The 12,077-nt window shown below is 49.9% G+C and overlaps 1 protein-coding gene across 1 annotated transcript in view; it reads right to left on the bottom strand.

Moving 5' to 3' along the window:
* Positions 1–246: 246 nt before the first annotated feature.
* LOC144602554 (zinc finger SWIM domain-containing protein 1-like) overlaps positions 247–12,077 on the bottom strand; it is a 16,420-nt gene continuing 4,589 nt past the window's right edge. The window contains exons 2-5 of the mRNA XM_078415684.1: positions 11,776–11,884; positions 7,634–7,874; positions 2,670–3,105; positions 247–1,105 (exon numbers count right to left, since the gene is read on the bottom strand). Coding sequence (XP_078271810.1) covers positions 247–1,105; positions 2,670–3,105; positions 7,634–7,874; positions 11,776–11,884 — 1,645 coding nt within the window. The remainder of the gene's footprint in view (positions 1,106–2,669; positions 3,106–7,633; positions 7,875–11,775; positions 11,885–12,077) is intronic.

Raw genomic sequence — 12,077 nt, 5'->3', positions numbered from 1 at the left:
TAATCCTACTCCTGTCTCTAATGATCTTATGAACCATATGTGGCTGTAGAGGTAGATGTGATAATGGAGTTTACGAGGCAGTAGATGGGCACATGGATATGCAAGGAATGGGGAGATATGGATGATATGCAGGTAGATAAGCGATGGTCTTGTCATCATGTTCATTGTGTGCTGAAGGGCCTGTCCTTGTGCTGTGCTGCTCCATGTTTTGTGTGTCGTTGCTTCACTCTCTCTGAGACTGCGTCGCTACAAACCATTGGTTTCGGTGACTTGCACCTGGCCACCTCTGGCCCAGATGTCGGTGACGGCCGTCATGACCGCCAGGCACCTGCCAAAGTCTTCGGCCGGACACCGGGCGGCGAGGGAGGAGAGTTTGCGAGCTACCTTGAGGGCCTGGCGGTATCGCTCCTGCTGCACCTTGGCCCGCTCCCTCGGCGACGCGGGCGGGAGCTGACCGCCGAGGAAGTGCTCCTGCGTCCAGCGAGCGGCGCAGAGCGAGGGCTCAAAGAGGTCGGAGCCCAGCAGCCGCCGGAGAGCCAGGACGTGCCGGCAGGGGAGCCTCATGGAGGTGCGGAAGGCACACTGGCAGCTGGCCTGGTCCGTCACCAGGGCCCGGCGCCGGCACACGGGCCAGGCCCTCTCGGCCTCCACGCTGAGAAAGGAGACCGACTCCGCTTCCTGCAGCTCCGTCCGCACCCGGCGGAAGGCGAAGTCGGTGAGCAGCGCCCGGTAGGAAGACTCCGCGGAGTTGTCCTCTGGCCCTGCGGGGGGCTCACTCTGCAACACCCGCTGGTCGCACTCGGCCCGCACCGTGTCCACGGCCTTCAGGAGGTCCCGGGTGAAGGAGGTCACGTCGGAGAAGTCCTCGACGACCGCCGCCAACCTCTGGCTCATCACCTGCACCCGCTGGAGGGTGCTGGTGAGGTAGCTCTCGTTCTCGTGCTTGAAGCCCTCCACCCACTGGCGGCGGGACCCGTGCCACGTCTTGTGGAAGTAGTCGACGGCGCTCTCCGCGTTGGAGTCCAGCAGCTGGCGGTACAGCAGGTCGTAGTCCTCAGTGGACGTCGCGTAACACATACTGTGCAGGATCTGCAGCAGCTGGCTCCTGGCGGGAAGAAAGGGAAGAGGAGACAAGGTGAGGAACCTCCCGGTGCAGCACGGTGGCGTAGCGGTAGAGTTGCTGCCTTACAGTGCCAGTCCCAGGATCCATCCTGTCTACAGGCATTGTCTGTGTGGAGTTTGTACGCTCTCCCTGTGACCATGTGGGTTTCCTCCGGGTTCCCCCCAAGTTCCAAAGACGTGCAGGTTTGTACGTTAATTGGCCTCTGTAAATTGTCCCGTGTGTCGCCCAGAACTAGTGTGAACCAAAGATACTAGAGGAACAAGATGGACCACTCCATTGAATTCGCCTATACTGAAGTGTAGTGTGCAAAGGAGTGGGACGTCCGCCATTTTAGTAAGCAAACCCCGCCGTTCGTTCTGCCTCTCGCAGTGTAATCAGTGTTTTGGGGGAACAGTATGTGTGATGATACCATTAAAATGCAGAAAATAACTCATCTATCAATTCATAGATTTTTGTTATCTTTCTTTTTAAATGTTTCTACAATTTTCTTCCCACTAAAATGGCGCCATGACCTTCTACGCTTTTTAACGTCGAGTGGTCTATCTTGTTCCTCTAGTATCTTTGGTGTGAACGGGTGATTAATGGCCGGCGTGGACTCAGTGGGGCAAAGGGCCCGTTTCCAATCTGTATTTCCTAAACTAAACTAAACTCTCACCTCAACAGTCCCCAACGGCTACAAGAAAAACTCCACCGTTTCTTTCCCTACGAAAAATAAAGTGACCTCCTCAATGACTACTGAACAGTGGAGTCAAACAGCACGGAAATAGGCCTCTCGGCCCAACTCGTCCTTGCTGACCAACATGCCCCATCTAATGCTGACCAAGATGCCCCATCTAATGCTGACCAAGATGCCCCATCTAATGCTGACCAGATGCCCCATCTACAGAAAGGAGAGTGGAGGGGGCAAAAGGGGAAGGAGCACGCAAAGGGGGAGAGGAGGGTGGAAAGGAGGGAGAGTGGGGCAGGGGTAGACTGGATTGTGCAGACCATGTTGAGGAATGAGTCGCACCCTTATCTGACCCACGCCGTGACAGGAGGAGGAATATTTGGGATAACCCAACCTCCCCCTCCCCCGCCCGCTCCGGTCCCAGGATGGAATCACGATGCCAGAGCTTATTGTTGCCCGATGGTGGAGGAGAGGAGGGGGAGGAGAGCAGAGGGAAGGAGAGGAGGGGAGGAGGGGGAAGATGAGAGGGGGAAGGAGGCGAGGAGGGTGAAGGAGGCGAGGAGGGGGAAGAGGGGAGGAGTGGGTGAAGTGGGTGAGGAGGAAAGAGGAGTAGGGGAAAGGAGAGAAGGGGCGGAGGAGAAGGAGAGAAGAGGGAGAAAGAAAGAAGGGAAGGAGGAGCGGGTAAGAAAGAAGGAAAGAAGAAAGAGAGAGAGGGCAGAGAGTGGAGGAGATGGGACATGGGTAGACTGGATTGTGCAGAGGGATGAGAGTCACAACTTTACCAAACCAACACAATCTGACAGGAGGAGGAATATTTGGGCCCCCCCACCCGCCCGCTCCGCTCCGGCCCCACGAGGGAATGGCGGTGCCAGTGCTTACTGTTGCCCGGCGGTCACGTGCAGCTTCTCGGCGGTCACGTGGTCCTGGAAGACGCTGAGGGTGTGGGCGAGGCAGGCCAGCGGCTTGCAGTGGGGCAGCACGTCAGTCACCAGCTCCCCGTCACACGCCTGGCCGCCGACCACCACCGCCCGCGTTCCCTCCGCCGCCGGGTTCTTCTGCCTGAAGATGCGCAGAAGCTGCCGGACGGTCTCGCGCTCCTCGCTCTGCAGGAACCACAGGCACGCCAGCTCGCTCTCCCCGTTGCCGTCGATGGCCAGCAGCAGGTAGGTGGGCAGCCACAGGCCCGCCCAGCTGTAGGTGGCGCCCACCAGCAGCACCTCAGGGAACCTCTCGAAGGTCTGCTTCATGCGGCCATCCTGGTAGTAGATGGCCTGCAACACGTTGGCCTTGTTCACCACCACCACCACTGTGCCGTCTGCAAGCAAACGCAGACAAGAGTTATAGAAACACAGAAAATAGATGCAGGAGGAGGCCATTTGGCCCTTCGAACCAGCACCGCTATTCAATGTGATCATGGCTGATCATCCACAATCAGTAACCGGTTCCTGCCTTCCCCCCATATCCCTTGATACCACTAGCGCCTAGAGCTCTATCTAACTCTCTTTTAAATTCATCCAGTGAATTGGACTCCACTGCCTTCTGTGGCAGAGAATTCCACAAATTCATAACTCTCTGGGTGAAAAAGTGTCTTCTCACCTCAGTTTTAAATGGCCTCCCCTTTATTCTTACACTGTGTCCCCTGGTTCTGGACTCCCCCAACATTGGGAACATTTTTCCTGCATCTAGCTTGTCCAGTCCTTTTATAATCTTATACGTCTCTTTAAGATCCCCTCTCGTCCTTCTAAACTCCAATGAATACATCCCCAGTCTTTCCTCATATGACAAGAACAGGCAGAACAAGGGACTGACCCACTCTCACCCTGGCCACAAACTCTTTGAAGTAGAAACACAGAAAATAGGTGCAGGAGTAGGCCATTCGGCCCTTCGAGCCAGTACCGCCATTCAATATGATCATGGCTGATCATCCAGAATCAGTACCCTGTTCTGGCTTTCTCCCCATATCCCTTGATTCCATCAGCCCTATGACCTACAGTGCATTCAGAAAGTATTCTGACCCCTTCACCTTTTCCACATTTTGTTACATTACAGCCTTATTTTAAAATGAATTAAATTCTTTTTTTTTAAATCGTCAATCTACACGCAATACCCCAGAATGAAGAAGCGAAAACAGGTGTTTAGAAACTTTTGCAAAGTAATTTAAAAGAAATAGCTGAAATATCACATTTACATAAGTATTCAAACCTTTGCTATGATGCTCAAAATTGAGCTGAGGTTCATTTTGTTTCCATTCATTATCCTTGATGTTTCTACAACTTGATTGGAGTCCACCAGTGGTAAATTAAATTGATTAGACATGATTTGAAAATGCATACACCTGTCTATATAAGATCCCACAGTTGACAGTGCATGTCACAGCAAAAACCAAGCCATGAAGACGAAGGAATTGTCCGTAGATCTCCGAGACAGGATTGTGTCGAGACACAGATCTGGGGAAGGGTATAAAACACTTTCTGCAGCATTGCAGGTCCCGAACAGCACAGTGGCCTCCATCATTCTTAAATGGAAAAACTTTGGAACCACCAGGACTCTTCATAGAGCTGGCCACTCGGCCAAACTGAGCAATCAGGGGAGAAGCGCCTTGGTCAGGGAGGTGACCAAGAACCCGATGATCACTCTGACAGAGCTCCAGAGGTCCTCTGTGAAGATGGGAGAACCTTCCAGAAGGCCAACTTTCCTGCAGCACTCCACCAGTCAGGCCTTTATGGTTGAGTGGCCAGACGGAAGCCACTCCTCAGTAAAAGGCACATGATGGCCTGCTTGGAGTTTGCCAAAAGGCACCTAAAGGATTCTGTGACCAAGAGAAATAAGATTATCTTGTCTGATGAAACCAAGATTGAACTCTTTGGCCTGAATGCCAAACGTCACGTTTGGGGGAAACCAGGCACTGCTCATCACCTGGCTAATACCATACCTACGGTGAAGCCTGGTGGTGGCAGCATCATGCTGTGGGGGGTTTTCTGCGGCAGGAACTGGGACACTAGTCAGGATCGAGGGAAAAATGAACAGAGCAAAGTAAAGAGATATCCTTGATGAAAACCTGCTCCAGAGCATTCTGGACCTCAGACTGGGGAGGAGGTTCACCTTCCAACAGGACAATGACCCCAAGCACACAGCCAAGACAACGCAGGAGTGGCTTCATGACAAGTCTGTGAATGTCCTTGAGTGGCCCAGCCAGAACCCGGACTTGAACCCGGACATCTTTGGAGGGACCTGAAAATAGCTGTGCATCGACGCTCCGCATCCAACCTGACAGCTTGAGAGAAGAATGGGAGAAATTACCCAAATACAGGTGTGCCAAGCTTGTAGCGTCATACCCAAGAAGACCTGAGGCTGCAATCACTGCCAAAGGTGCCTCAACAAAGTACGGAGTAAAGGGTCTGAATACATTTGTAAATATGATATCAGTTATTTCTTTTTAATTACTTTGCAAAAATTTCTAAACACTTGTTTTTACTTTTTTATTATGGGGTATTGTGTGTAGATTGATGAGTAAAAAAAATAATTCATTTAAAAATAAGGCTGTAACATAACAAAATGTGGAAAAAGTGAAGGGGTGTGAATACTTTCTGAATGCACTGTATATCTAACTCTCTCATGAAGCCCTCCTCTCTGGGCACATCCAGACACAAAAACAGCCTCTCCCCACGAGTGGTAGGTCTAGTTAACAACCACTCTACACCACTACATTCTGGTCTGTAAGCCAAACAATTATGAACTCTCCAAATGCATTTTAGATATTTACACGTGCAATATTTAGCAAAGCTGCCACTTATTACTCTTGCACTTTATTTTTGCATTGTTTAATTATAATGTTTTTTTAATTGTCTGCTGTCTCGTGTTTTTACCAGGTGCGAACAATGCACCAAGTCAAATTCCTTGTTTGTGTACAAACTAGGCCGATAAATTGAGTCTGATTCTGAAATGGATTCTGAACAAAGAACTGGTAACGCACAGTGGCAGTGGTGATGTAGGTTTGCCTTCATCGGTCGGTGCACTGAGTACAAGAGTCAGATAGTCAAGATGCAGCTCTATCAAACTCTGGAGAAACAAGGATCTGCAGACGCTGGTTCATGACAAAAGACAAAGTGCGAGAGTAACTCAGCAGGTCAGGCAACATCTCTGGAGTTTCCCCTCGCCCCTGACTCTCGGTCTGAGTAAGAGTCTTGACCTGAAACGTCTCCTATTCTTTTTCTTGAGAGATGCTGTCTGACCCGCTGAGTTACTGCAGCATTTTGTGTCCATCTCCGGTGTAAACAAGCACCTACAGTTCTTTCCCACACATGTCTGGAAAACATGGATACGTGATGTATCAGGTCGGGACCCTTCTTCAACTAATTGTGGCAAGTCGGGGGGGGGGGGGGGGGGGGAGGGGGGGAGGAAGAAAGCTGGAAGAGAGGTGGGGGCAGGACAAAGCCTTGCAAGTGACAGGTGGAGGAAGGAACTGCAGATGCAGCCTGGGTGGGGTTCCAGGAGGGAAGAGTCATCTGAAGAGTGCGTGGCACGATCCAAGAGCGATCCCATGAGAAAGTATTGGGGACACAGCTGTAGAGTTGCTGCCTTACAGCGCTACAGACCCGGGTTGCATCCTGACTGTGGGTGCGGTCTGTACGGAGTTTGTACGTTCATGGGTTTTCTCTGGGTGTTTCGGTTTCCGCCCACACTCCAAAGACTTGCAGGATTGTAGGTTACTTGGTTTCAGTAAGTTGTAAAAAGAAATGGCCCCATGTGTGTGTAAGTTAGCGTACAGGATCATCGTGGGTCAGCACCAACTCGATGGGCCGAACGGCCAGTTTCCGCGCTGTATCTCTGAAGTGTAAAAGTCATTGACTATCCCAGGGGAGAGGAGGGAGTGATCTAGTGACAAGACAGTGCACTATCATGAGATGGGGGAAGGAGGATCCACACCCAATCCTCATCCATTTATTTGGAATATTGGGAGCAGTCCTGGCCCCATGTCTAAGGAAGGGTGTGCTGGCGGTGGAGAGGGTCCAGAGGAGGTTTACCAGAATGATACCAGGAATGTCTGGGTTAACATCTGATCAGTGTTTGACGGCACTGGGCCTGTACTCGCTGGAGTTTAGAACGATGAGGAGGGGCCTCGTTGAAACTTACCAGATAGTGAAATGCCAGGGTAGAGTGCATGTGGAAAGGATCTTTCCACTCGTGGGAGAGTCTAGGAATCATGGCTGATCTATCTTTCCCTCTCAACCCCATTTGCCACCCTAACGAATGAAGAACCTGTCAATCTCTGCTTTATAAATAGCCACAGACTTGGCCTCCACAGCCATCTGTGGCAATGATTTCCACAGATTCATCACCCTCTGACTAAAGAAATTCCTTCTCATCTCCTTTCTAAAGGAACGTCCTTTTATTGTGAGGCTGTGCCCTCTGTTCCATCACTCTCCCACTAGTGGAAACATCCTCGCCACATCCACTTTATCCGGGCCTTTCACTATTCGGTAAGTTTCAGTGAGGTCCCCCCTCATCCTTCTAAACTCCAGCGAGTACAGGCCCAGAGCCATCAAATGCTCATCATTAACCCAATAAAGGGGTGATCCGCATTATTCCGGAATGAAGGAAGGATGCAGGATACCCCAGGACAAGAGAGGGAGTGGTGCAAACCTGGAGCAGCCGGTTAGGCCTGGGACAAGCGAGGACACCTTCACCTACCTTGATTCTTGATCAGTACGGGTGTCAGAGGTTATGGGGAGAAGGCAGGAGAATGGGGTTAGGGGAGAGAGATAGATCAGCCATGATTGAATGACGGAGTAGACCCGATGGGCCGAATGGCCTAATTCTACTCCTATTCCTTATGACCTTACCCTTGACGGCTGCCAGTGTGGGCACCATCATCTCCAAGTCGGTTTTGTTGGCCTTGAACTCGTCCCATTTCTCCTTGCGTGCGGGGCTATGGGCATCCTCATCAGCGAGCACCTTGCTGGCAACCTCCCCCAGCTGCACCTGGACACCTGCTCCATTACTCCGCAGCGAGACGATGGAAGTGGGGTCCACGCGCAGCGCTGTAACAAAGCGCCTTTGGTGCCGGAGCCTCTCCTCCTCTTCCTGTGGGGTACAAGCAAGATCCTAGGGTCAGTTCATCCGGTTTGGAGGTCAATTGTCCTCTGTAAATTGCCCCGAGCGTGTCGGGAGTGGATGAGAAAGTAGGACAACATAGAACCAGTGCACGCAGGTGGTCGATGATCAGCGTGGACTAGGTAGGCCTATGTCTCCATGCTGTATCTGTAAACTAAACTCAGATCCCATAATAGAACACAGAACCGCACAGGAATGGGCCCCCCAGCCTACATTATCTGTGCCAAACATGATGCCAAGTTGAACTGATCTCATCTCCCTGTACATGATACATATCGCTCAATTTCCTGAACTTCCATGTGCCTTTCCCAAAGCCTCTTAAACACCCCTATCGTATCTGCATCCACCACCATCTCTAGCAGTGCATTCCCAGCCCCCACCCCTCTCTGTGTAAAAATCTTGCCTCGCACATTAAACCTCCCCCCTCTCACCATATCACTCTGTCGTCTAGTGTTGGACATTTCCACCCTGGGCACAAGCCTCTGACTGCCGACCTTAACTTTATATACTTCCGTCGAGTCTTCCCTCAACCTCTGACGCTCCAGAAAAAATAACCCAAGTTTATTCAACCTCCCCCTGTAGCTGAAACCCTCTAATCCAGGCAGCATTCTGGTCAACCTCCTCTGCACCCTCTCCAAAGCCTCCACACCTTTCCTGTAATGGAGCGACTAGAACTGCAAATAATACTCCAAATGCAGTCTAACTAAAGCCCTATAGAGCTGCATCATGACTTGCTGACTCTTATATTTAATGCCCCTAGCACAGAAGACAAGCATACCACACGTTTCACCCATACTGGTTAACATATGATGATCGTTTGTCAGCACTGGGCCTGTACTCGATAGAGTTTAGAAGAATGAGAGGGGACCTCATTGAAACGTACCGAATAGTGAAACGTTTGGATAAATGTGGAGAGGATGCTTCCTCCAGTGGAAGAGTGTCGGACAAGAGGCCATAGCTTCAGAATTAAAGGACATTCCTTTAGGAAGGAGAGGAGGAATTTCTTGAGTCAGAGGGTGGTGAATTGGTGGAATTCTTTGCCACAGAAGGCTGTGGAGACCAAGTCAGTGGATATATTTATGGCAGAGATAGATGGATTCTTAATTATTGCTGGTGTCAGGGGTTATGGGGAGAAGGCAGATGAATGGGGTTAGGAGGGAGAGATAGATCAGCCGTGATTGAATGGCGGAATAGACGATGGGCTGAATGGCCTAATTCTGCTCCTGTCACTTATGAGGCCTTCTTCACCACCCTATCTACTTGTGCTGCCTCCTTCAGTGAGCTATGAACTTGAACTCCAAGATCCCTCTGCACATCAATGCTGTTAATGGTCATGCCATTAAACGTATACTCTCTCCTTGCATTTAACCTGTCAAAGTGCATCACCTCACACTTGCTCAGGTTAAACTCCATCTGCCATTTCTCCACCCCTTTCTGCAGCTGGTCTACGTTCTGATATCTACTGACAGCATTTCTCGTTGTCTGCAACTCCTAATTTTGGTGTCATTAACAAACTTACTCACCAACCCATCTACATTTACGCCTCGGTCAGATATATATATATATAATACAAAATCTCTCTAACTCTGGCCCCAGCCCATTCCTGAACTTTTATCCCTGTCCAATTGACTTTGCCTTCAGCAGCTATTTGGAACTTTCTCCCTCTGCGTCTCTGCACCTCCACAACTACCATGGGGTAAAAACAATCGGACCATATTCCCCATCTAGTTTAGTCTAGTTTCTTGTCACGTGTACCAAAAAGCTTTTTTGTTACATGCTACCAGTCCATGGAACGACTATCCATGATTACAATCAAGCCGTCCACAGTCGAAATGTGTTGGAAGGAACTGCAGATGCTGGTTTAAACCGAAGATAGATACAAAAAGCTGCTGTAACTCAGTGGGTCAGGAAGCATCAATCTGAAGATGGGTCTCGAACTGAAATTTCACCTATTCCTTTTCTGGTCTGAAGAGGGGTCTTGACCCGAAACGTCACCTATTCCTTTTCTGGTCTGAAGAAGGGTCTTGACCCGAAACGTCACCTATTCCTTTTCTGGTCTGAAGAGGGGTCTTGACCCGAAACGTCACCTATTCCTTTTCTCCAGAGATGCTGTCTGACCTACTAAGTTCCTCCGGATTTTTGTGTCTAAGCCGTCCACAGTCCACAGATACAGGATAAAGGGAATAATGTTTAGCATCAGATAAAGTCCAGTAAAGTCCAATTAAAGATAGTCTGAGAGTCTCCATTCTATGCCTCTCATGAACAGATATACTTCTCTCAGATCACCCTCACACACTCTTGCCTCCTTAAACCCCATTATAAGACATTCCTTGAAACCCACCAACTCCACCCAAGTTATAGGTCATCTCCAGAATCCCTGCTAAGGCAGTTCACATCAATTACTTTGATAATGTCCCTGAAAGCTGGAGATATTTTTAGTGCGTTTGAACTACGTAAATAAAACTTGTTACTGTGAGGGAAATGACTAGTGATATCGAGTGTATCAGTCTGACTCTGTTAAACAATGGCAAAGTTGTCAGAGTTCAGAGGCTGGATTGATATCCCAGTGGGGGAGTGTGATATCATCCCATAGAATCACACCGGCTCTTCCACCTACATTGTCGGCAATGACCATCAAGCACCCATCTTGTTCTGTTCTATGTGTCGGGGCAGCACGGTGGTGCAGCGGAAGAGTTGCTGTGTTACAGCGCCAGAGACTCGGGTTTGATCCTGACTACGGGTGCTGTCTGTACGGAGATTGTACGTTCTGCCCGTGGGTTTTCTTCGGGAGCTGCGGTTTCCTCTCACACTCTAAAGATGTACACATTTATAGGCTAATTGGCTTGCTAAAATTGAAAGTTGTCCCTGATGTGGGTAGGATAGCTTAATGTGCAGGGATTGCTGGTCAGCCTGGACTCGGTGGGCTGAAGGGCCTGTTTCCACGCTGTATGTTTAAACTAAACAGCAGATTCTAGTTTACGCCAATTCTAGACACAAAAAGCTGGAGTAGCTCAGTGGGTCAGACAACATCTCTGGAGAAAAGAAAAAGGTGACATTTCGGGTCGAGACCCTTCTTCAGACCAGCCGGGAAGGATCCGAAACGTCACCTATTCCTTTTCTCCAGAGATGATGCTTGACCCGCTGAGTTACTCCAGCTTGTTGTGTCCATCTTTGTTGCTATGTATTATGTTTTCTTGAGCCAATTCTGCACAAATCCCATTTTATTGCAACCTACAGCTTTAAGTCCCACCGATATGTGTTGGTGCCACAGGTAACATTCTCTCACAGGCAAAGACCAGGGCAGAGAGACAGAGTTCTGATAAACTCTTTATAAATAATTACGTGGACATATTCTGGACGGCATGGTGGCGCAGCGGTAGAGTTGCTGCCTTACACCGCTTGCAGCGCCGGAGACCCGGGTTCAATCCCGACTACGAGTGCTGTCTGTGTGGAGTTTTTACGTTCCCCTCTGTGTGGGTTTTCTCCGAGATCATCAGTTTCCTCCCACACTCCAAATATGTACAGGTGTCGAAGTTATTTGGTTTGGTGTATGTGTAGATTGTCCCGTGTGTGGAGGCTAGTGTTAATGTGGGGGGATCGCCGGTCGGCGCGCACTCAGTGGGCCGAAGGGCCTGTTTCTGTGCTGTATCACTGAACTAGGATATTCAACCGCCCAGGATCCAAGGCTGGAACCGAGCGTGTACAAAACTAGTAGAATGCTCTCTGAAAACATGGAGAGGTGGGACAACACACACACACACACAGACACCCCCCCCCACACAGAGACACAGACACACACACTGAGCCGACAAACTGAAGCAGTGGCAGATCCAACAACTCCACCTGGCTGGTGTGTGTGTTCTGCTTTTACCTGCGGCACCGTGTGGTTATGCGATTCATTCATCTCTTTCACCACAAACTTGTTTCCATCCGCAGAAAGCCGGACTTTAATGACACAGGGACACTTCATCTTGTTGGTTCTGAAAAAGACAGTGGGAGGCAGTGTGTAAGCCAACTGGGTCAATCGATAAGACACAAAATGCTGGAGTAACTCAGCGGGTCGGTCATCATCTCTGGAGAAAAGGAACAGGTGACGCTTCGGATTGAGACCCTTTTTCAGTTTTGTTTAGTTCAGTTTATTGTCACGTGTACCGAGGTACAGTGAAAAGCTTT

Source organism: Rhinoraja longicauda, chromosome 19 (genome assembly GCF_053455715.1).
Source record: "Rhinoraja longicauda isolate Sanriku21f chromosome 19, sRhiLon1.1, whole genome shotgun sequence".
NCBI classification, from domain to species: Eukaryota; Metazoa; Chordata; class Chondrichthyes; order Rajiformes; family Arhynchobatidae; genus Rhinoraja; species Rhinoraja longicauda.
This window is presented reverse-complemented; position numbering and strand designations above follow the sequence as displayed.